General features: G+C 40.1%; 2 protein-coding genes across 2 annotated transcripts; one reads left to right on the top strand and one right to left on the bottom strand.

The window, feature by feature from the left end:
- The first annotated feature begins 8977 nt into the window (after positions 1-8977).
- Positions 8978-10090, top strand: LOC100475179 (olfactory receptor 10S1). Its single transcript, XM_002928214.4, has one exon. The coding sequence runs from the start codon at positions 8978-8980 to the stop codon at positions 10088-10090; it is 1113 nt and encodes a 370-aa protein (XP_002928260.1).
- A 7865-nt stretch (positions 10091-17955) lies between these two features.
- On the bottom strand, positions 17956-18897 carry LOC100483800 (olfactory receptor 147-like). Its single transcript, XM_002930000.4, has one exon. The coding sequence runs from the start codon at positions 18886-18888 to the stop codon at positions 17956-17958; it is 933 nt and encodes a 310-aa protein (XP_002930046.3). The 5' UTR covers positions 18889-18897.
- Between the last annotated feature and the right edge of the window lie 7422 nt (positions 18898-26319).

The following is a 26319-nucleotide window of genomic DNA, read 5'->3' as shown; positions in this document are numbered from 1 at the left end:
GATCNTCTGAGCATGAGATGAGAAACTGAGCTGTCTTGCCAATAAGTGGTGATGATAAGATGTGAGCCCAAATCCATCTAACTCCAAGGTTCATGTTCTTTCTACTGTGCTTTCAAAGATGCTTATGGAAAGCACAAAAACCCATAGCACAGGCCTTCTTCCCAGGGGGCTCTGACACCTGCACAGAGAAGAGGGAATTAGTACCCTAAGCCAGTTTGGGAATGGGANGAGCCTGATGTGGGGCTCGATCCCATAACGCCGGGATCACGCCCTGAGCCGAAGGCAGACGCTTAACTGCTGTGCCACCCAGGCACCCCAAGCCAGGACACTCTTAGCCAGAGAAGAAAACGAGGAGAAGAAAAGCTCGATCTTAATCTCAAATAGTGGTTTAGATTCTTGCTTCTCAAAGGGCAACCCATGGAACAGCAGCATGGACATCTCGGGGGTGGAGTCAGAAAGGCAGAATCCCGGGCCCTGCTCCACACCTGGGGGATTAGAATCTTTCCGAAGATTCTCAGGGGATTCAGGTGCACATTAAGCTCTAAGAAGCTTTGGAGATATTATCAGGTAAAAATGAAGGTTGATTTCTTCAAGATGGACAAGCAGAGTGAGGAGAAAAAGAGGAAACTGATAAATTTAGTAGAAGGTGAAGAAATCTGCTTGAATAGGGAAGTGTACTGAACAGAGGAAGGGTGGAGGAAAGAAGAATAAATGGACAATAATCCATCAGACTTTAGATAGTCTTGAACTGTGAAATGAAAATGTTATGGAGCCCAGTAAGGAAGTATGTGAGGGTGGGGTGGCTCCCATTTCTAGGGGGAGCAGTGAGACACACGTGGCTGGGATTTGATCAGGCGGTGATGCGCAGGGCGGAGTGACTCATTCAAAGAGAGAGTTGACAATTGAGGAAACCTCATAGGAGACCATTTTTCTAATCATCCAGCTGGGATGAAATAAGAGAATAATGGTAAAGGTTGAAAATGCGGATGGAGATACATTTCAGAACTAAAGCCTAATTAGATTGAAACAAAAAAGATAGAACAATTCAAACAGAACTTCGGTGTTGAGCTGACCCACTAAGAGACTGGAAAGGAGTTGCCATTCTGCTTATTCAGTGAACACACAATCCCAAATTGGGGGGGAAATCTGTAGAGCTCGGATTACAAAGCTCACTCTGGATGTGTGCAAAATGGGACTATTATGTTCCTGTCAATNACCAAATTGGGGGAAAATCTGTAGAGCTCGGATTACAAAGCTCACTCTGGATGTGTGCAAAATGGGACTATTATGTTCCTGTCAATGTAATAAAATGCAAACTCCGGGCAATAGTTTATATGAGTTTGATAAACTTTTCCATGCCTCCTAGAAATAAAGCCTTGCCCGTCACCATCTGCGGCTCTAAAAAGCTTTTAAAAAGCAGGATAGTAGAAGTTTGGAAGAAATCAGGTTTCGCAAGTTCTTCGGTAGCAGTCGGATTTCCCAGCCTCTCTTGGAGGTGATGCATGTACTCGGATAGGACATCAGCACTTTCACCCCCTGGCTAGACCTTGAGCGCTGAATGCAAGGAGTTATTTCTCTACTGAGGGATTCATACTGAAAGGAAGCAGGCAATAATAAAATTCTTGTAAGGACCTGCAGAGTAATCTTATAAGTCTTTATATGTTCCATGAGGCCAACTGCACTTGGAGGTGACCTCGTAGAAAAAAGGAAATGCTAAAATACAAAAACTGGACTCAGGTAAGTAAAAAGAGGGGCAACTAACCAACTACTCTCAGTGAAAAGATGGCCCTGGGGACAAATGGTCCAACTCCAAGCAGGTAAATCACTTCCTCCCGAGCAGCACGCCCAGTATCACTGTGCCTGAGAATCTCTCTTCCTCATGCCTATGGGCTCTAAAGCTCACCTTTCCCATGGAATCTCTTCTTGTATCACTGCTGTAGGGAGAGCATCTGTTCGCCTTTGCTCAACTATTTTGATCACGTATCTAAAATATAAAAGACATGTATTTCTAGGCTCTCAGGTGATACACATATAGCCCAATGCAGCATAAAGCACTGATAAGAGGAATTGGCTATTTACACGGAAGGAAAATGCTATGTTCAGGTATCAGAGTTGCCTTGAAAAGTTTTGATTGGGCTTCAGATGGTGGACTCTCCATTGTTTAAGGGGAGAATGAAGAAAGCATCATATGGAAAAATTGAGAGAAGAGTGACAGATATTTGTGTGACCAATTAATAGAAATGAAAATATATCAAATGTGAGTGTTGAAGTTATTAACTATAGTGATTGTAGAGAAAGTAGAAGGGTGCATGGCAGAGCTATTCCAAAGAGGGCATGAAGTCACAGAATACTGGATGTAGAATTATAAATAGTGGCCAATCGGCGAGTAAATTATTCTGCAGTTACTCGAGCACATCTAGAATCCTCGTAAAACCTTACAGCTTAAGTGTTTTTTTAATCCATTTACATATGAGGAAAGTAAGTCTCAGAAACTTCAAGGGGCTTCATAACAAGCTACTAGTCTTGCATGGAGCCTGGATTTGAACACAAGTCTACCTCTTTCTAGAACACCTACTCATTTCACTGCATCCTAGTGCCTTGGAGATCGTCAGCTACAATCCTTTCGTTACATGGGATATCACCTCATTCAGAAGATTTCAAGTTGTGTTCTGCTTTTTTTTTTTAAGATTTTATTTATTTATTTGTCAGAGACAGAGAGAGCACGCATGCGCACACAAGCAGGGGGAGCTGCAGACAGAGGGAGAAGCAGACTCCCCACTGAGCAGGGAGCCCAATGTGGGGCTGAAGCCCAGGACCCTGGGATCAGGACCTGATCCAAAGGCAGATGCTTCACCTACTGAGCCACCCAGGTGTCCTATGTTCTGCTTTTTTAAAAACAGATTTATTGGGATGCCCGGGTGACTCGGTTAAGCATTTTCTGCCTTTGGCTCAGGTCATGATCCCAGAGTCCTGGGATCAAGTCCCGCATGGGGCTCCTTGCTCAGTGGGGATCCTGCTTTTACTGCCTGCCGCTTCCCCTGCTTGTGCGTGCTTTCTACTCTCTCTGACAAGTAAATAAATAAAACCTTTAAAAAAAATTTTTTTAAACAGATTTATTGAAGGAAAATTACTCATTTTAAGCATACAGTTCATTTTTTTTTAAGTTTACACAAGTTGTGCACATTCACTTTAGGCCTATTTGCAGTGTGTCCCTGCTCCCACCNATTTTTAAAAACAGATTTATTGAAGGAAAATTACTCATTTTAAGCATACAGTTCATTTTTTTTTAAGTTTACACAAGTTGTGCACATTCACTTTAGGCCTATTTGCAGTGTGTCCCTGCTCCCACCCACAGACTCAGGCATTCCCTAAACTCTACTTTCTGCCTCTGTCCATTTCACATACTTGTCATCATGCAATATATGATCTTTTCTCCTTTCACTTACATGTTTTTGAGGTTCATTCACATTCACAGTCATGCTCTTTTTCAGGTTCATTGTTTTAATAATAGTTACTATCCACATATACAGCATATCAGTATTTCATGCTTTTTATAGCTGAGTACTATTGCGTACTGTGCACATATCATGTTTTGTTCATCCTTTTACTGGTTGATGGCTTCTGAATTGGCTCTATATTTCAGCGATTACAAATAGTACTGCCAAGAATATTTGTGTATGTTTTCATGAAAACATGCCTTCAGTTCTCTCATGTATATAACCAGGAGTGGAATTGTGTCATATGGTAACTCTGAATAACTTTTCAAAGAAACTCCAAACTGTTTTCCACAGTGGCTGCACCATTTTACATTTCCCACCAACAAGGCATGAGGGTTCCAATTTCTCTACCATTCTTGCCAATGTTTGCCCTTGCTTGTTTGCTTGCTTTTTTTTTTTTTTTTTTTGATACAAAAGGAGCCCAGACCATCTTGTTGTGCCAGGAAGTAAGAAAGTATATGAAAAAGATAGAGCATTTCAATAAGACACAGGTGACAAACAGAAGGCGCTCCAAATAACCAAAGCTAGTACAATTTGAATAACAAAATAAATAATTATCATATTGGATTCTATTTAATCTCAGAATCAAATGTATATCCATGAGTCCCTACCTATGTAAATAATTGAATAAATACATAAGTGGGGAAGAAGAACCATTCCTTACAGAAGTTCCTATTCATCATGTGGAAGATCAAGGGAAATGTTTCTCCATCACCATTAGATAAACAATAAAATAATATTTTCAGGCAAAATACATGAATATATTCTAAAATCAGTGAGTGAAAATTTGACAGGATGTGGAATTTAAGCATATGCTCAAAGTATTTTTACCCCCCAAGACATGTCACATAACCAATAATAGGACATATACTCTGAAATGATGTCCTAGAAAGGATACAAAATCCCTTCTGTGGTATCCACAAATACATAGGCTCAATCTACTCAGGGGAAAGTATATACATACCCAACCTGAGAGACGTTGTCTTAAATAATGGACCAGTACTCATCCAAACAGTAAAATCGTTAACTACAATGAATGAATGAGAGCTGTCACAGACTGGAGGAGACTAAGAGCCCGCGCCTGATTCTGGAATAGAAAAAGGATATTGAGGGACAACTGGTGACGTTTCCATATAATCTGTAGTTGAGTTTATAGTCCGATACTATCAATTCTCTGATTTTTCTAATTTTACTGTAGCTTATAAATTGTTAACATTAGGGGAAGTTGGCTCTAACTATAAGAGAACTCCATTTTGTTTTTTTAAATTTTATTTGAATATAGTTGATACAATGTGTTACATTAGTTTCAGGTGTGCAATATAGTGATTCAACAAGTTCATCCATGATGCTGTGGTTGCAAGTGTAGCTACCATCTGTCAGCATACAACACCATTACGGTACCCCTGACTATATTCCCTATGCTGTGCCTTTTTCCCATTACTTATTCATTTTTTTAACTTTTCTGGAAATTTAACATTTCAAAATAAATAGATTTAAAAATGAGAAGGAATGTAAATACTTTATTATGCTCATCCTTGAACAGTCTCTTTCCATTTATTTAAATCATGTGTTGTGTCACTTAGCAGATTTTCCTTTTTTTTTTTTAAGATATTTTTTATTTATTTGACAGAGAGGGAGACAGCCAGCGAGAGAGGGAACACAAGCAGGGGGAGTGGGAGAAGAAGCAGGCTCCTAGCAGAGGAGCCTGATGTGGGACTCGATCCCAGAACGCTGGGATCACACCCTGAGCTGAAGGCAGACGCTTAACGACTGCACCACCCAGGTGCCCCAGATTTTCCTTTTTTATATTTCTTTAACAGCTTATTAAAGTATACAATGCAACCATTAAATTAGCGAATTTCAGTATACAATTCAATGATGGTTAGTAAATTTGCAAAGTTGAACAACTATTACCACAATCCAATTTTTGAACATTTCTATCACTTCAGAAAGATCTGTCTAACCATTTGTGCTCGTTCCCTGTCTCAGCCCCGTCCCAGGCATCCATTAATCCACCTTCTTTCTTTAAAGACTTGTCTTTACAGAACGTGTCATCAGGGGCACCTGGGTGGCTCAGTCGTTAAGCATCTGCCTTCGGCTCAGGGCGTAATCCCAGGGTCCTGGGATCCAGCCCCACATCGGGCTCCCTGCTCCACTGGGAGCCTGCTTCTTCTTCTCCCACTCCCCCTGCTTGTGTTCCCTCTCTTACTGGTTGTCTCTTTCTCTGTTAAATAAATAAATAAAGTCTTAAAAAAAAAAAAAGAACGTGTCATCAAAATGGAAGCATACGATTTGAGACCTTTTGTGTCTGGCTTCTCTCTTAGCACACTGTTTTTTTGTTTGGTTTGGTTTGGTTTTTTATTTTTTTATTTATTTTTTTAAAAGATTTTATTTATTTATTCCACAGAGATAGAGACAGCCAGCGAGAGAGGGAGCACAAGCAAGGGGAGTGGGAGAGGAAGAAGCAGGCTCATAGCAGAAGAGCCTGATGTGGGGCTCGATCCCATAACGCCAGGATCACGCCCTGAGCCGAAGGCAGACGCTTAACCGCTGCGCCACCCAGGAGCCCCGGTTTGGTTTTTTAGAGAGGGGGAGGGGGGAAGAGGAGCAGAGGGATAAGGAGAGCCTGATGTGGGTTGATCTCATGACCCTGAGATCACGACCTGAGCTGAAATCAAGAATCAGACACTTAACCAACTGAGCCACCCAGGTGCCCCGAGCACACTGTTTTTGAGTTCTGTCCATTTCATGAACTGCATTAGTATTTTGTTCTTTTTTATTGCTGAATGATATTTCATTGTGTGGATATACTCTTTTTTTTTTCAATCCATTCACCAACCAATGAACAACAAACATGATTGTTTCCAAGGCTTTGGCTATTACGAGTACTTCTGTTATAAACAATCACATTTATATGGGCGTAAGTTTTCATTCCTCTTGTGTGGCTTCCTAAAAGTGGAAATGGCAAATCATTAGGTAAATTCATGTTTAACTATTTAAGTAACTGCTAAACTGTTTTCCAAAGTGGCTATACCATTTTGTATTTTCTCTAACAATGTATACAGGTTTCAGTTGTCTACATCCGATAACTCTTCTTACCATTTGTCACATGTATATATACATATAAGTATATATATAAAAGAAATCCATTCCAGTGGGTGTGATGAGAGAAAATCTTAAACTAAATTGGCTGAAATATAGGGGATACATATCCACCACTGATATAAAGGACATTATGAGATATTGATCCACCCAACATTGAAATGGGCTTTCTTGTGAAATAGGGATTACTCCATTACTGAATTTGTTCAAGGAGAAGCTGTATAATTTTTTGTCAGGAGCATCAGGGGAAATATAACTGCATTGAATAAATTAGTGAAAATGGAGAAATGTAAGGTCATATGTTATGTGTCCTGCTACATTCTAAGTAAAATAATAATTATCACAAACGATGATATCCCCATTTTTAATTTGAGAAATGGAGGAACAGAGAAAGTAAGTACCATGATCCCTCTCTTTCAGCTAATGAGTGCCTGATCAGGGATTTAAATTTAAGTTTATAAAAATCAAAATAAACTTGGCTCCTTCATATTTGGACTTCTTTATCTCCAATGTTCATGGGAAACTAGAGAAGGCATAAGATATTTTCCCTGTGTTCCTCATGGGAAGACAAGACATATGCACGTGGAACACTATGGTAGTCAAGACACTACATGCTTAGGTATTTATTCATAATTATCATGAATACCGTAGGTTTCAGGAATGAATAAATCAGTGTAAGATAAAATATTCATAAAGCACTTGTAGAGGGGCATCTGGGTGGCTCAGTAGTTAAGCATCTGCCTTCGGCTCAGGGAGTGATCCTGGCGTTATGGGATTGAGCCCCACATTGGGGTCCCTGCTCTGCTGGGAGCCTGCTTTTTCCTCTCCCTCTCCCCCTGCTTGTGTTCCCTCTCTCGCTGGCTGTCTCTCTCTCCATCAAATAAATAAATAAAATCTTAAAAGAAAAAAAAGGCTTGTAGAGGAATTAATGTTCAAACTTAAGTACAGAGAGTAGATTTGTGAGAGATTAAATGAATTTCATTCATGTTCAAAACTGGACTGCAGTGAGGATCAGGGAGAGATTATGGCAAATTGCACAGAAGATGAGCCAAACAGCATCCCTAGATAAAAGAGATTTCTTTAAGGGATTGTAGGAGATAAAGATTTTGTGATAATAATGGAAACAATGTATAGATAATTTTGAATATCAGATAGTGATGCAATTGTTGCTTTAGGCAGTGGGGAACAGTAAAGAGCCGAGATAAATCAAACAATGTTGCTCTAAGAAGACCGGTCGAAGAAGCTGAATACAGAACCATTTGATACATTCCGGTTGTGAGTGAGAGTTGCGACATAAAATCATTGTGAAATTCTAGGTATAAAATATGCACATGCAGGGTTAGGTCCATGGGAATTGAAGATACAATAGAAATCAGGAGTTTACCTTTTTTTAAGATTGATTGATTGATTGATTGACTGATTGATTGATTTGAGAAAGATTGCGAGAGCACAAGGGGCAGAGGGAGAGGGACAAGCAGACTCCCCACTGAGCAGGCAGCCCGATGTGGGGCTCGATCCCAGGACCCTGGGACCATGACCTGAGCCAACTGAGCCACCCAGGTGCCCCTAGAAATCAGGAGTTTAGAGAAAATTTTCATAACATGCAATATCTAATAAGGTTTAGGAGATAAAGGATGGAAGCAATTGAAGAAAACTCTTAGATTATCAATTCCGACTCAACAATAAAAGCACAGGAAAACATTTCCCAAAAGATTTATAGGAAGAGCAAGAAATGTACTTAAAATTTTGTCCTTCTAATTACTCACTCAATTCTCTAAGGCTTCATTGCCATACACTTGAGAGTTGGCTAAGGGGAGCTGTTAATTCCGAAGAACTCCCTCTGAGTGAGGAATGGATGGAACTGCTGGGTTCCTGGCTGACGTAATAGCACCCAAACTCTGGGCAAGTATCTCCCAAATATGGGATACAACTCCCTAGTGTCACGTGGCAATAAGAGCTGGCTTCTCCACATCTGCAGTCTGGCAGAGTAAATTAGGACAGTGAAGGGATCACAATTTTGAAATATTTGCAAAAAAAGACATGGTCAATGAGAGTAAGATTTACAATCCATATTTATATTGCTGTTATTTAGGGAATGCATTTCTCCAAGTAACTGATACAGCCCTTTATGTGCCTCAAAGGATTGTGTGGATCCCCCCTATTGAAAGATCCATTTTTGAAACAACAGCAAGAAAACACTGGAACAGGTCAAAAGAGTGAAATGAAACTGTGTAGCTTTCTCTCATTTATGGGGCAAGACCAAGCCAGCGTAGCCCAATGGCTAATGACATTTCAGCGAAGAGGAATGGCTGCTTATTATGCTTGTTGATGTCAGTTTTGTTACAAAGGGGATAACTAACCACTTTTGGTGGGAAAAGATGGCCATGGAGACAGAAGACCCCAACCAGACTGCGGTGAGCCACTTCTTTCTGGAGGGCCTGATGTACACAGCTGAACATCCCAGCCTCTTCTTCCTCCTCTTCCTCCTCATCTACAGCATCACCTTGACCGGGAATCTCCTCATTCTCGTAACTGTGGGCTCTGACCCTCACCTCTGCTCCCCTATGTACCACTTCCTGGGGCACCTCTCCTTCCTGGATGCCTGTTTGTCTACAGTGACAGTGCCCAAGGTCATGGCAGGCCTGCTGACCGTGGATGGGAAGGTGATTTCCTTCGAGGGCTGTGCTGTGCAGCTTTACTGCTTCCATTTCCTGGCCAGCACTGAGTGCTTCCTATACACGCTCATGGCTTATGACCGCTACCTAGCTATCTGTCAACCCCTACGCTACCCAGTGGCCATGAACAGACGGATGTGTGCTGGGCTGGCTGGACTCACTTGGACCGTAGGTGCTCTGCACTCTGCAATCCACACCTCTCTCACCTTCCGCCTGCCCTACTGCTGTCCTCACCGCATCGCCTACTTCTTCTGTGACATCCCCCCGGTGCTGAAGCTGGCCTGCGCAGACACCACCGTTAATGAGCTTGTCATGCTGGCCAACATTGGCATCGTGGCGGCGGGTTGCCTGGTCCTTATCGTCGTATCCTACGTCTTTATCGTCGCGGCGGTGCTGCGGATCCGCACCGCCCAGGGCCGGCGGCGTGCCTTCTCCACCTGCACCTCGCACCTCACAGTGGTACTGCTGTACTACGTGCCACCTGTCTGCATCTACCTGCAGCCTCGCTCCGGGGGGGCAGGAGCTGGGGCCCCTGCTGTCTTCTACACAATCATTACTCCCATGCTCAACCCTTTCATCTACACTCTGCGGAACAAGGAGGTCAAGAGGGCTCTGCAAAGACTTCTGGGTCGAGGCTCGCGAGAGTCTCCAGCAGGCAGCCCGCCCCCCCTGACCTGTGCCGGGACTCTTCATGGGCCTGCCAAGAAAACAACTATCCCCATAGCAAAATGGGGAGGGAAAATCGTTCAAGGGGGAATCGGTGCAACTGAGCTTCCGCTTGGCCATGAACTTTTCTCCCTCCCTTCGGCCAAGTGACATCTCTCACGGCCTCAGTCACAAACTCCTCATCTATGAAATGGAGGGACTGCTTAGGTGATGTCTAAGAGCGTCTTCGAGATCTAAGTTCCATGGCTCAGAGGTATGTGAAATGCTGTTCTTATCCTCACTTGTTTTAGTAAATGATTCTTTTTTATTTCATATGCAATAATTTGATTAACTAAATAACATATTAAAGAATACTGTGTTAATAACAGAAATGTAAGGAACAAATAGTAAATGAAATTTTACCTATGTATCACCTAGCTTAAGAGGACAAACCACATTTTTAAGATGATAAAATACAACTGCAAGGGGAAAAGTCACTTACTCAAGGTGACTTAGTTAAGTGTCATCATCTTTGCCTTCCCATTCAAGATGGTATGTAACGAAGTAATAGAAATAGCATAGACATTGAAGTCAGAGCCACCAGTATTCTAATCCTGATCCTACCAGTCAATGAACGTAGAATCTTGTGCAAATTTTATAATACTTGGTGCCTCAATGTCTTCTATTAATAATAGTAAGGTTAAAAATAACTGCTTTGTAGGGTTTTATGAGGACTAAATGATATAATTACGTTAAGTGCCTTGTGCAAAATAAATGTTCCCTTTTCTTACCAAGCCTGCTAAGGATGTCAAAGAGAGCTTATTATACAAACTAAGGTTCAAAGTATCTCTGAAGAATTGGCAGGGTTTTGATATCTTCATTGAACATGGAGGAAGCAACACAAAAAATATATATTTCTAGACTCCAAGGTAACAAATAATAACTCGAGGCTTTAGTTAAAGCAGCTGCCATATAAGTGCGTGGAGCCGTGTTGTGTTCAAAAAAGTCTGTGAATGACCTGGAAGGACTCTGTGGACTGAAAAAGGGCCTTGAATGTCAGACTAAAGAGTCTGGATTATGCACCAAACATTCTGCCTCTTCATTTCTCCTGTTCTTCTCTAGGAAGAAGAAGCAGCCACATTTGTAAATGCTAAAACATGGGATAAGTAAGAAGGGAGAGGAAAAGAGACAAATGGTAGAATGACCAGTTAATAGACCATTATAACATCCTAGACATGAGAGAAACAGTGTCAAACTTGGGTGATACCATTGGAGATGGAGAGACATCTTATGGAATTATGGTAGAGGTGCTGGAAAGGGAACAAATTGAAAGAATGTTAGAATTGGAACAGTAACCATGATCATTTTGAGGGCACATATATACAAGGCACTGTGCTTGTTACTTTATAGTATTCCTCCTTAGAACTATGTTTTAAGACAATGTTATTAATCATATTATACAGACAAGGAAACTGAGACTGAAGGAGGTGACATAACTTTTCCAAGGTCATGCAACCAGTAACAGTCGAAGCCATGATTTCAACTCACATCTGTATGGCTTCAGAGACCGCACATTTCGATTATACCAGAATACCTTAGAGAGAATTGAATCTAGCCTTCACTGTTTATGAACTCCCAATTATATTACAGGTCTCAAGATCATGTTAGACCTTGAACCAAGGGCAGTCCTCTTAGAGATAAAGATTCTCTGAACTTTAAAGAGTGCGTCATCCTCCATAAAGGCAGGATCTGAACCTGGCATTTCTGGAAGGGAAAAAACACATCGAAAAAAGAAAGAAATGCATTGAATGTGCAGAACTCAAGCCAAAATTCAGAGCTAATCTCCTTTGTTCTAGTATCTCAGAATTACTGATTTATCTGTAGGAAGGCCAGAAGGAACCCAGAGAAGATAATTATTCCCATAGAGTAGGTTTTAAGCACAGGTAGAATATAGGGAGGGCAAAACATAGAATGGGAGGCAGAGCTAAAAATAAATTGTCCTGTCCTAAAGCATTCTGCTATCTTGTCAAATGGCTGCTTTGTTGAAATAATAGGATATATCACAGAAATCTGTGCCTGTGCCATTCCAGTCCCTTCTTCTCAACTTTGACCCTAATCCTTCTATACCTGTCTACCCAGTAAGAATCCTTTACTCTCTCAAACTCTGCTCCTCCATCTTCATATATGACCTGGTCAGCATGGATTCTTCATGACATTGATTTATTATAGCTTTCGCAGTGGCACTAAAGCTATCCTGTCTTACATAGTTATTGAACGTGTCATGTGCATAACTGGATTATAAGAACTTTAAGAGCACAGACCCCTTATACCTCATATATGTCCCAACCAAAGGTTAACTCTATAAAATATCTGTTCAACTCAATATTCAAGATCTGAAAATCAAACAAGACACTATCCATTCTTCACAATAAAGGTATCAAGTCAGAAAATTGGTTTTTCATCCAGTAGGGAAAAGAGACAAATTGTTCCTCTGGATTATTTTCTCCTTTTAGATATTTTGATCTTTAGGTTTGATTTTTAAATTTTGGAGACTTGGTGTATTTATAATATTACAAGTTCACTTGAAACTTAAGGGAAACAGACAAGAGGATTACTGAGTATTAATTAAAATGAAAACAGCCTTAACAAAAGGAGGACAACTGCACAGGGCTATCATTTTCTCAGCCTCCCAGCAATGCCAATAGGGCATAGACTGATAGCCTCTTTTTAATGAATATGGCAAAGAGATGGGAAACAAAAGCATTACTTAGGTGGGATAAGTTGCAGAGAAGAACATGTTACAAGAGTGACTAAGCATCCTTACTATTGGTCATCTATGACGTGGAGCTCCTGAGGGAGGAGTTCACCACTACTCCTGAAGGTAGAGAGAGTGTGCAAAGGAAATCATGAACCATGTGATCAGGCGGACTAACCAACCTCATCAAATGAAGGACTTCCGTGGCAGCAAAGGCATTCAAACAATTAATATGCAAGTGATATACGATTTCAATACTATTGTTGTTTTAATAATATGAAAATCTATAAAACATATACTTGTGCCCCCTCACCAGCAATGCTAGAATTTAATAAAATAACATTTCTTTGAATATATTTTGTTTTCTTCGTTTTTATTGCCAAGTTTATATCCACTTCCCATTTTAATGATTGCTAACAGTTGTGCTATGTAAATTAGGGTAAATATCTGAAAACATTAAAACTGGGGGAGCACAGACTTAGAGCACATGACAAGGTAAGGTTTCCCCAGAATGTTGTAGAAATGTGTAAGCTTAGGAGTCAGATGTTCAAGAACCACTTTTACCACTCTTTAATTAAGGGAGGTTCACGTTGAAATAAGGATTCCCCAAAGTTTGATTAAGAGTCCTTGAATTTAGGGTGCCTGGGTGGCTCAGTTGGTTAAGTGTCTGTCTTTGGCTCAGGTTATGACCCCAGAATCCTGGGATCGAGTCCCTCATCAGGCTCTCTGCTCAGTGGAGAGTCGGCTTCTCCCTCTGCCCCTCCCTCCTCCGCTCATGCTCTCTCTTTCTCTCACAAAAAGAAATAAATAAAACCTTAAAAAGAAAAGAGTCCTTGAACTTAGATCATTCTCCCTCCCTCTCTCTCTCTCAGTTTCTCTATTTCTCCCCTGAACCCCTCAACAAAGGTTTACTAAATTCTAAGATATTGAGGCAGATTGTATTTTCCAAAGATGACCACAACAGTATCATCCATTCCAAACCTTCTTCTTGAAAAGAGATGATGACCCTTTTCCGTCAAGAGGCAGGGGGTCCATTCCCCGCCCATTCTGAATTTGAAAGATGCTAGGTGACTTCTTAGGCTGGATAACTATAGGCAATGCTGCCTCACCCTGGCTCTCGAAGGCACTTACTCTTGGAACTACTCACCATGGTCTGATTATGGACTGTCTGCTCATGGGCCACAGGAAGAGGCCCACATGAAGAGGTGTTGAGGCCCAGGACCCTCAACAGCTAAGTTATCAGAGACAACAGTGAGTATGGGCTTACCAAACACAGGACAGAGCCATCTAACCTCAGGCTGCCCCAGGGAATATGAAGTGAAGAAGAGATGAGCCTTTCTCACCTCACCTGGCACAAATTCCAGACTTGTGACTAAATCAATAATTGTTGTTGTTTTAAGATACTAAATGTGGGGATGTTTTGTTACACAGCAAAAGATTAACAGAACACAATCTGTGCATGGTCACTGCTATTAACATATACACACAGACATGAGTATAACATCATCCCCAGGTATCCCTCAGGAACCATTGGCTGTACTTCCAAATAATTTACCTATTGTTCTTTATATTCTGTTCCCTCATACATCTTATAATAATAGAAGAAATAATAGAACAAACTAATTCCAAAGTTAGCAGAAGGAAGGATATAATAAAGATTAGAGTAGAAATAAATGAAACAGAAAACAGGGAAAAAATAGAAAAAAATCAACAAAAGTAAGAGTTGGTTTTTTGAAAAGATAAACAAAATTGACAAACCTTTAGCTAGACTAAGGGGAAAAAAGAGAGAGAAAACTCAAAGAAAGAAAATCAGAAATAAAATAAAAGACTTTACAACTGATGGCCAGAAATTAAAAAGATCATGAGACACTATTATGAACAAATATAGACCAGCAAATTTTGCAATGCAGAATAAATGGATAAATTCCAGGAAACATAAAACTTACCACGACTGAATCGTGAAGAAATCAAAAGTCTGAATAGATCTATTAACAAATATGCAGGTTAAATAAGTATTCAAAAACCTCCCAACAAAGAAAAGCCCAGGACCAGAAAGCTTCACAGATGAATTCTATCAAATATTTATAGAAGAATTAATACCAATCTTTCTTAAACTCTTGGGTAAGTCAATGGCAGATGGTGAGAATCAGGTATATTACTGTGAGGATCAGCAGCTTACAAACAAGCAAGGAGAGAAAGCAGGTGGTTCTGGAGTAGAATTGAAGTCATCAGTATGGACTCACGTTTAACTGAATATAGCCACAGACGACTGCCTATGGACATATTTATAGATACGTGTAGATACATGTATTTCCTTGTTCTGTCCACTTAGAGAGCCTAGAAGCAATGATATCCTAGTAGTAGCAAGTACATCTCGTGCTCAGGTATTGGTTTCTAATGATATTCTTCAATAAAAGAAACTTGGGCTGGAAAGATGAGCCTGGAGCATCTTGTGGTTCCAGAAAGCAAAGAAGTGCTGAGCTATACACACACACACACACACACACACACACACACACACACACACAGATATGGTTCTGTCAAAGAAACACAAGAGCTGGGACACCTGCGTGGCTCAGTGGCTTGAGTGTATGACTCTTGATTTTGGCTCTGGTCATGATCAGGTCATGGGATCGAGCCCCACGTCAGGCTCCCTGCTCAGCAGGGAGTCCGCTTGGGATTCTCTCTCCCTCTGCCCTTTCCCCCTCAAATAAATAAATAAATCTTTAAAAAAAATAAAAAGAGACACAAGAGCTCATTGAAAGGGTTCTCAATAGCCAAAACTTGAATAATTTGAGCAACAGAATCAATAAAGCAGTAATGGATTACAATTTAAAATATAAAATAAATGTCCATCAGTCCATGGTGATATAAATGAATAATTGAATAAATAGATAAATAAATAAATAAATAAAATGGACAAATCCCTGTTGCAGAAGCCCAAAGAAAATAGAAAAAAAAATAATAAAGATAACAGCAAAAATATATAAACTATAGACAATATTTGTAATCCATATACCCAACAAAGGACCTCCTGGAAAGTACCTAGAATGTATTTTTATTTTTTTTATTTTTTTTAAAGATTTTATTTATTTGACAGAGATAGAGACAGCCAGCGAGAGAGGGAACACAAGCGGGGAGTGGGAGAGGAAGAAGCAGGCTCACAGCAGAGGAGCCTGATGTGGGGCTCGATCCCATAACGCCGGGATCACGCCCTGAGCCGAAGGCAGACGCTTAACTGCTGTGCCACCCAGGCGCCCCTAGAATGTATTTTTAAAAAGAAAAAGAAAGAACTCTCAAAACTCAACGGTAAAAACAACAAGAACAATGAAACATTTCTATTAGAAAACAGGCAAAAGATATGAAAGACAGGTCACTGAAGGGCCATATACCTGCCAAATAAGCACATGAAAATATGTTCAGTATCATCAGGAATGAGGGTAATAAAAATTAAAACCACAATGAGATATTTCATATCCATCAGAATGACCAAAATAAAATACAGTGACAATACGAAATGATGGCACGGATGTGGAGAAGCTCAACCATTCATATATCGCTGGAGGGAATGTAAAATGGTACCACGGCCACTCTGTTAACTAACTAGAATTTAAATAAAAACTTGAAACAAACAAACAAAAAGAGACATAGTAGCTAAAATTTTCTCAAAATCAGAGGAAGACAGAGTCAAGAGCTGTGCAAACGTTAGAACACATCCAAAGAAATCCATGTCATGGCTCATCATAGTCAACTTCTGAAAATTAAAAATAAAGCAAAATTTTCTGTGAAGGTAGAGAGAAGTGACAACCTACAGAGATACAATGATTAAGATGATAGCAGATTCCCCATCTGAAACAGTGAAGAAGAAAGGGGTTTCAACAGAAAAGAAAGAACTGTCAATTTTGAATTCTTTTCAAGTTTTTATTTAAATTCCAGTTAGTTAGCATACAGTGTAATATTCATTTTGGGTGCAAAGTTTTGTGATTCAACATTTACATACAACACCCGGTGCTCGTCACCACAAGTGCCCTCCTTAATCCCCATCATCCATTTCACCCATCCCACTGCCCACCTCCCCTCCGGCCTGCCTCAGATTGTTCTCTGTAGTCGAGAGTCTGTTTTCTGGTTTGCCTCTCCTTTTTTTCCCCACTATGTTTATCTGTTTTGTTTCTTAAATTCCTCATATGAGTGAAATCCTATGGTTTTTGTCTTTCTCTGATTTATTTTGCTTTGCATAATACACTCTAGCTCCATCCACATCATTGTGAATGGCAAGAGTTTTAACGGCTGAGTAATATTTCACTATATATATATATATATATATATATATATATATACACACACACACACACACACACACCATCTCTTTTACTCATTCATCAGTCGATGGGCATTTGGGCTCTTCCCATAATTTGGCTATTATTGATAATGCTGCTATAAACATCAGGGTGTGTGTATCCCTTTAAATCAGTGTTTTTATAACCTTTGGGTAAATAAATACCTAACATTATCTATATTTTGTGCCCTGAAGTCCCAAGAGGCAAAACCCAGTGCAAGTTCCTTTTATTCCTGACACCTCTAGAAGGTTATTTGTTTCTTGTCCTTAGGATCTAGGAGCAGAAGGAAATCTCCCTTTACCACACTCCCTTGAGACCAGAGACCAGAGGGAGGAGAGCATCTTTCTATTTTTATCTTCTTTGAGGAAACAAAGGATCTCCCTAAAGAAAATGCCCTACAGTGGTCTACCAGACCTCTCTCATTTCCACCGCAGCCTTTCAATAGAGGTTTAATGAATGAATGAATGAATGGCCAAATCCGAAGTCCATCAAAGTCCATATATCCATGACAAAGCTTCACAGGAATTCCAGACGTGCCTCAGTCAAAAAATCTCACATTTTACCATTTCTGGGTTTATTACCATTCAATCTTTTATACTTAAAACTTTATAACTTCTGAAAATGAGCTGGAGAATGACAAATGAGCTCCTTTTTACTTTCTNATTTATTACCATTCAATCTTTTATACTTAAAGCTTTATAACTTCTGAAAATGAGCTGGAGAATGACAAATGAGCTCCTTTTTACTTTCTATGAAAAGATAAAGGAGTGATCCTCTTCTTCCTTATACTGTCTTTGTGAAATGATTTAGAAATAATTAACTTAATTTACCCTATTATTTGAATCATTTCCTTTTCTGTTTTGTTTTCTTACTGTTCTCTCCATAGCTTCATACACTGCATGCCCTTCCTAGGATTTGGCATCTATAACTAACACAGTTTCCATTTATGAGAACACCCTTTTCTTCAAAGTCTTACTCAGTGCAATTTTAACATCTTTGTTCCTCAGGCTGTAGATAAAAGGATTCATCACTGGCCCCACGATGGTATAAAAAACTGTGGATACTTTATCTTGATCCAAAGACCCAGCAGGAGAAGGCTTAAGATACATGAATGCTGATGACCCAAAGAAGAGAGAAACAGTAATTATGTGGGAGCTGCAGGTGCTGAAGGCTTTGGACCTGCCCTCTGTAGAACGGATGTGGAAAACGTTGGAGAGGATCAAGGTGTAAGAAACGGAGATGGTGAGACTGGGCACTATGACGTTGACGCCCACCACGATGAAAACCCCCAGCTCGTTGATGTAGGTGCTGGTGCAGGAGAGCCGGAGGAGAGGAGGTATGTCACACATGTAATGATTGATGATGTTGCCATCACAGAAGGTCAGTCTCAGCATGCACCCGGTGTGGGTCATGGCACCCACAAACCCCATCGCATATGTTCCCGCCATCAGCATGAGGCAGACCTGAGGGGACATGATGGCCTTGTAAAGCAGGGGCTTACAGATGGCCACATACCGGTCATAGGCCATCGATGTCAAAATATAGCACTCATCAATAACAAAGAAGGAGAAGAAACAGAGCTGCGTCATGCACTCTGCATAAGGGACAATGTTCTCTTTTACAAAACCCATCAGCATTCTAGGGATTATGACAGACGAGTAGCAGAGATCAATGAAGGAAAGGTTGAAGAGAAAGTAGTACATGGGAGTGTGCAGCTGAGGGCTCAGACCAATCAGAATAATCAAGCCCATATTCCCCATCACTGTGACCCCATAGATTACTAAGAAAATGAAGAAGAAAGGCAGCTGGAGTTCTGGCTGTTGTGTTAAACCCAGCAGGATAAACTCGGTCACTGAAGAGTCATTTCCTGCAGCCATTCTTCCCTAAGGTACATCTGTGAGAACAGGACAAAGAGTGACATTACAATGAGTACCCAGTTCTCTCCCCCCCCCCCNCTCCCCCCAATCCCTCCATATTGAGACTGAGACCCAGAATGAGAGAATGAACTCAAACCCACCCTGTGTGTGCCTTTGTTGTCTCCACTGTATAAAGGCTGAGAGATTTGTTCAAAGATGTCTATCAAACACACTAACAGGCAAGTGCCACAGGGGTAAGATTGGGTAACCCTGTGACCCATCAGGGTTACATTGTCTCTGCTCCACTTGTGCTTTGAAAGTCCACCAGCCCCACCTAATGATCAATGGCTGCCTCGGCAGAGAGGAGATAATGGCATCTCAGATCTTCAGCTTCCCACAGCTGGGGTCGGGAAGAAAAAGAACAGGACAGATAAAATTCAACACTCCCCCTTCTGCATTGGGACTTCGATATTGGGCCTTGCTAACCTTTCTCCCTGTTCCCAAGGAGACGCTAGTGGCTCTGATGAATTTTAGAGGCGAGCAGCCCAGAACAGAGATTCTTCTTCGTTACCGTTTTTGCTTTGAGTGAGTTTCGGACTGAGGGAGCCAGAGCACAGACCTCTGAGGGGCCGTGGCTTACGGATCATGATTTCCGATAGTGGCTTTGCCCAGAGTGGTTTTCTGCAGACGAGGGGGTAGTAAATAGCGTCTGTAGGTGCCAAAAGAGCCCCCTGCTAATATGACCCCAGAGGTTTTCATGAATTAGGAAATCCTAGGGACCTGATTAAAAACTAGAAGACAGGTCCTCCCAGTGTTTTCCCCAGAGATCAGGCTTTGTAGCAAAGAGAAATTACCTACTGCGCATTGATAGCCCTAGTTCATTATAGCAACACTGATTTCTTGGAATATACCATTTTACACACCTTTTGGTTTGTGGCCAAATTGGGCACATCCCCAAACAGAAAAGCAGATGATCTTTCCTGCATTCACAGCCCCATTACTATACGAAATACTACACATTGTTTGTTCATTGTGGCTTCCCACGACACATACACACACATTCATACACTCACATACGTTCGGATTTAAGTTCTAAAAGGACAAGGATTTTGTCTGTTTTCTTCAGCACCATTTCTCCAGCACCTTAGGGTAATACGAAGCGTATGTAGTAGGTACTGAATAAATATTTATTTAATTAAATGCATGAATGAGAATCCCCTTTTTCCATCTTTCCTAGGACCTATACTGGTTACTGGTTACAACAGAATTCTTGCCTCACAGGCGAAGGCTTACAGTGTGTCAATGTTTTTCTTTGCACACCTGAGTTGTGGAATAGGAAAAACACCAGTAAAGTATGTGAAGGCCATTGCTGAACTTCTGGTGACCACGTAGGACACTTCAGATCAAAGTTGTTGAACTCAGAGAAGAAATATGATTTTCCTCCTCCCTCAATGTCACATAGAGGACTTCTAAGGCTCTCAGAGAGGTCCTCATGTCTCTCCCCAGGGACCACAGCACAGACTCAGATCAAAAGACATATTTGGATTAGTATAGGAAGCTCTCAAATGCCGAAATCCTTGTCAGCTCACCATGGGTTATTGGGAACCATTCAGGATTTTTATTTCTCTTTTTTTAATAATAATTTTTTATTATGTTATATTAGTCACCATACAGTATATCCTTAGTTTTTGATGTAAAGTTCCATGATTCACTACTTGCGTATAACACCCAGGGCACCATGCAATACGTGCCCTCCTTATTTCTCTTTTGACACAGGACTGAAATCATCAAAATGCAGACTCAGGAAGATTAACGTGGTGCACACCAGCAAGCTGGACTGGTATGCAAAAGACTGGAGGCAGGGTCAGCTTTGGGAGGCAAGTACAATGTCAGTAATGATTTTTAAGTGCCCTGAATTAATAGTGCTACTGTCAGTAATTCCAGGAAACAAACATACTCAAGAGACTTTGCAAAGGAAGATTTATCAGGACTTCTTACAAAGAGGAGAGAAATGGACAAAAAAAAGTTCCAAAAGATGATAGCCTCAGTGTTTGGATAAACTATGTTGTACTACAAACAGAAAGAACTCAAAACGTTAGGAAGTATTTATGAAAAGCATCCACTCAGGTTGAACATGAAGAGCTTGAGCTGCTAGCAGGACATCCAGGCAGAGGTGCACATTAGGAAAATGCCCAACGAAGGCTAAATAAATGTAAGGAGGAAGGTTCGTACATGAGAAAAAGATTTGGGGTCCGTTTCGGCTGAGGCTAAAGCCATGGGATTAGGTTAACTCAGGGAGAGAAAAGAAAGAGAAGTTTATGCTAAGTGAAGTAAGTCAAGCAGAGAAACATGATTATCATATAGTTTCACTCATATGTGGAACATAAGCAATAGCACGGAGGACCATAGGGGACGGGAGGGAAATCCAAAGGGGGAGAAATCAGAGAGGGAGATGAAACATGAGAGACCATGGAACCTGGGAGACAAACTGGGGCTTTCAGAGGGGAGGGGGTAGAGGAAGGGAGTAACAGGGTGATGGGTATTAAGGAGGACACGTGTTGTGATGAGCACTGGATATTATACTATTATACTAATGGATCACTGAACACTACATCAAAAACTAATGTTGTGCTATACAGTGGTTAACTGAAAATAATAAACAAATAAACAAATAAATAAATAAAAATTTAAAAAGAAAAAAGAAAAAGAGCAGAAGGGCAAGAAGAAATTTTGAGAAATCCTCCAATTGTGGATTTTATATTTACGATAATTTTAAGCCAAACATTACTGAAATGAATCCCAATTATTATTCTCAGACCCCTCAAAATTACCAGTGGACCAAAAGTTCCTCAGGCTGAATTTGAAAAGTGTCCCACTGGACAGACGTTCCTTAGGCTGCGACAATGATGAGTCCTGGGAGAGTACATAAAATGTGTTGTTTTGTTTTGTTTTGTTTTGTTTTGTTTTGTTTTGTTTTATAGAGAAGGAGAGAGCAGTGAAGGGGGAGGGGCAGAGGGAGAGAGAATCCTAACCAGGCTCCACACCCAGCACAGAGCCCTACGTGAGGCTAGATCTCATGACCCTGAGATCATGAGCTGAGCTGAAATCAAGAGTGAGTTACTTTCCTGACCAAGCCACCCAGGCGCCCCCAGAGAATGTGTTCTCTATGAAAAGTTACAAACTCTTATTTAGCTGATAAAATAACCAGAAATGCTCCCTCTAAACTTACATCAAATCACATTGCAAGAACCTTACACGAAGGTTTTAAGCTACAGCTGATAGTCGTTTTTTCATCTTTAATACAAACCACGTAAATACGGGCAAATGTGGAATGAAGATAGGGAGGTTCTGAGCTTACCTTATATTGCAAAACTCTCATTTCCTCCTCCCTTCTCATTCCTTTCTCTGAGATATATCATCACCTTTCTCATCCTGACTCCTTTTTAAGTAACTCAGGCTCAATATGTTCTAACTTGTGAAAGTCAGTGGTAATTAAAGCGTTACGTGATGCTACATTTTCTAAAGATGCAGAAAATAAAACCATGTATTCTAACCCAGAGCATGATGTTTTGATATATGTATACATATATCAAATCACAATCAAGCTACTTATCATACTCATTACCTCACATAATTATGAATTTTTTGTGATGAGAACACAAGATCAACTCTCTTAGCAAACTTCAAGGATTTATGCCAGTATTATTAACTATAGTTACAAGGTTGTATATTAGATCTCCATAACTTACGCATCTCACATAAGTGAACCTTGTCCCCTTTGGAGAGCATCTCCCCTTTTGCTTGCTCCCCAGCTCCTGACAACCATCATTCTACTCTATGCTTTCATGAGTTTGACGGGTTTAGATTATATATGTAAGTGAAATCATACGGTATTTGTCTTTTTATGTCTGCACTATTCACTTAGCATAATGTCCTCCTAGTCTATCTATGCTGCCCCAAATGCAGAATTTCCTTCCTTTTTGAAGGCTGACTAAATCATAAGCATTTTTTTTTAGAAGGTAGCTCATCCCAAGATTATTTTTTCTTCTCTAAATTTCTAATCAGTAAAGAATATACACAAAGTCCTCTAGTCAAATAAGATAAAGGAATAAGCTGTAGCAATGGGCAAGGGGACCATTAACTGTAGAAAGCAGAATTCGTTAGTAAATATTAGATTGGAAAAGTACATCTTAATCTTAAAGCCAAATGAGGCTTCCTACTTATACCCTCTTGCTTGATCCACTGTAAACAAAAGGAAAATTGTGGATATTTCCCATAGGCAGAAAAGGAATTCCATGTACCAATCTCTTTACCCTGCAGGAGTAAGGGTGGGGATATAGTGCCCCAAAGAGTAATTTTTCCATTAATAAATGAACTGGTCCAAAGAAAAGGATGGAGTTGCCTTCTTGCTTTTGAAGCACGATAGCCCCACCTACTGGTAAAGGTATGGCCCAAAGAATTTTAGACCAGCTCTTCAGATGAGCTATTTCTCTTCACTTACAAAAATCAGGTAAAAGGGGAAAAATCAAAGATTTCCAGAATGTGAAGAAGAAAGGAAGTCCTTTCCTCCATGGAAATGTAAGGGGAAAGAATAAATATTTCTAAAGTGCTAGGAAACAGGATCTGGCAGACACTGGGTGCTCAATAAATACTTGTCAGTGACAGATGCTGCCGTCAGAGACTATTTGTCTGATATTTGTGAAATAATCACACATGTGAAGAAAACAGTGTAATAAGGTGGGTAAGAACCTGGCTTCTAGGACAAATGGCCATATTTATATCTTGTGTCCCTATTCATTTGCATTGATTAACCAAAGTAAACAGGAATAAGGAAAAAAAGAAAGGGAAAATGCCCATTTGTTGGAAAAGATAGCAATGATACTGCTCTCCCTTCAGAATGATATTCCATCTTTATCCTAAGATGAAATTCTATCCTAAGGGCATTTTTTTTCTCAGAATGAATGCAGATATCCCCAGGTGTGTTATTGAACAACCCATTTGGATTCATTTCTTGTTTCTTGGCCTGTGTTTATGAGAGAAGGCTTTGGGGTCAGTAGGGCACCAAAACATCCTCCAGGGAAGGTGATTATCTGCCACACTTTACAGAAGTCCCACTCTAATTGGAATTTATATCAGTTAGGTTTCACTCTAGGAAACAAACCATTCTAGGAATTTTAAGCGAAGAGGGTTACAGGGAATTAAGTGTTTACAAAATCACCAGCTGCACTTAGGAAATGCATTCTAGACTGGGACCCAGGATGGACTCCTAGTCCTCTGCAGATCTGACCCACTGGGGAGGTTAGAATGAAGATGGGAAAGCTCGCCCGCAGTAACCACCAAAGCATTCCACACTCTTGAGCGCACTTTCTCGGACTCTTGAAAATCAGAGCAAGGCTAGCTCTTCACTTTCCCGTATTAAAAGTAGATTGCTTTTATTGACCTCACCATTCTACCTGATTTAAAGGGACAAGATTTGACAATCCTGGAATGTTTAAAAACTTTTCTCTAGACAGATAATTCTGATCAGTGCAAAATTATCTTTTATCTACTGTATATTTTAAACCGTAATTTATTTAGCCTATGAACTCCTAAGAGTATCATAGAATATTTTCCCATTTTCAAGGAAAAAGAAAAAAAATCATAATTAGCTACAAATAAAAATCACCAATACATAGTCTGACATGACTATATTTCCTAATTCTAACCAAGTTTGGACAACCATCAATAGGACTTTTAAATATGTTCTTTTGATTTTATTGTATCTCTGCTAAGCCAATGGTATTCACAATTCACTTCACGCTCCAGAGTGTGCAAACTTTTTCAGTAGAATGGCATCTAAAAAGGGGCAGACTTTTAACAGTTCATGGCGTTATTTTAAAGGACTTTAAGTTCAACATCTATTCAGGGGATGGTGATAGAGTCAGTAGAGAAAAATGGATACTCTGAACTTATAAATTATATTTATGTAAATGATGAGAATTTTTATTCTGCTTGAGAATGAGCAAAATTAAATGAATCTTCTAATCTTTATTGACTCTTAGTGCAAACTATATACAATCCATTCTCTTGAAAGCCCTGTGAAACCCATTTTGCAGATGAGGAAAACTGACACTCAGAAAATTCAAGTTCATGCAACTAGTTGTGTCATAACTAGTATGTGATTCAATATCCAGTATTTATTGACAATAGGGTTAATTTTGTTATTTGTGCTGATAATACATAGATACTTAATTTTTATAATTTCATTACATTATCAAGATACCCAAGGTCTTGAGTCACTAACCAAGTTTAAAAGAACTTCCTGAAGTTTGAATATAGTAGCAAATTTTCTTCCACCCTGTACTCAAGAAATAGTTCTACTTTTTTTTTTAGTAAAGGAGTATGGCTGCCACTCTATGACAAAACTCAAACAACTTACTCCCTATAGCCTCAAAGGACTAATTACACTGTTTATTTTTAATAAAGTTGAGTCCAATTTTTTCCTTTTGGGATTTCAAAGCAAGTTCAAAGCAAGTTAAAGTAAATGTTAATTGATTAAGTGTGGAAGAAATTAATCATGCTAAGTTATAGGAACTTTTCTTTCAACACCACAGAGGGGTTTTGCCTGGTATCACGTGAACCAAACAGGTGTTGATACAAGAAGCCTTCCGTGTGCTCCGTTGACCATGAACAGGAGCCCTGTAGGCCCTCTGCCTTCACCTTCTCCAAACTGGCCAGGGAAGGAAGCCTAAGAAACACCGTATTGGAACAGGTACAAGCCAATTTATATCAGCCCCCTATCTCAGGCAACTTTGTGTACTCAAAATCTATCCTTACTCTGACTTAGCAAGGAGCTCGTTGGAATCAAGTCTTGTGTATACATACCTCAAGGCTTATCATTTTGCAGTAAGAAACACATGGTGTATTTCATTGCACACAGTAATACAATTTCTGTTTTTCTGTAGGAAATGAGAGCCCTCCATTCCTATTTTTGGCTGTTGAGTTCTGCACACATAGACCAATAGTTGAGCCGATAAAGCACAGTACTGCACTATGGGAAGCTCTGATGTTTATGAACACCCAGACAATGAAACTAACCACTTCCTCTTTTATTAGGGCCTCAAACACCACACCTCTAGCTTTTGGAAAACTTTGTCCTTATTCTTGTCACTGAAGTTTAATGTAAAGATCCAGTTTTGCATGTAGAGATGTAAGCGGGAACCTATTGTATTTGTGAGACTACTAGGCAAAGTACCCTGCCCCAGATAGCACAATTTCAGGGAACGTGGGCTTTCTACAGTTACTGTGTTAGTCATTCTGACCTCAAGCCTTTAAGAACAAAACTATTTCTTTTAAGAAGTAAATAACTCCAAATAGTCACGTTTCTTTTTAAATTAACACATAAATTATTATTTGACAATTATCTAAAAGCAAGAATACCGTGTAATAGGTATAGAAAGGCACTACTGGCAG

Source organism: Ailuropoda melanoleuca, chromosome 8 (assembly GCF_002007445.2).
Source record: "Ailuropoda melanoleuca isolate Jingjing chromosome 8, ASM200744v2, whole genome shotgun sequence".
NCBI lineage: Eukaryota > Metazoa > Chordata > Mammalia > Carnivora > Ursidae > Ailuropoda > Ailuropoda melanoleuca.
Note: the sequence above shows the minus strand (reverse complement) of the source record. Positions and strands in the feature narration are given on the sequence as shown.

Coding starts and splice junctions, on each gene's coding strand:
- LOC100475179 (XM_002928214.4), top strand. CDS start 8,978: ATGGCCATGGAGACAGAAGACCCCAACCAGACTGCGGTGAGCCACTTC.
- LOC100483800 (XM_002930000.4), bottom strand. CDS start 18,888: ATGGCTGCAGGAAATGACTCTTCAGTGACCGAGTTTATCCTGCTGGGT.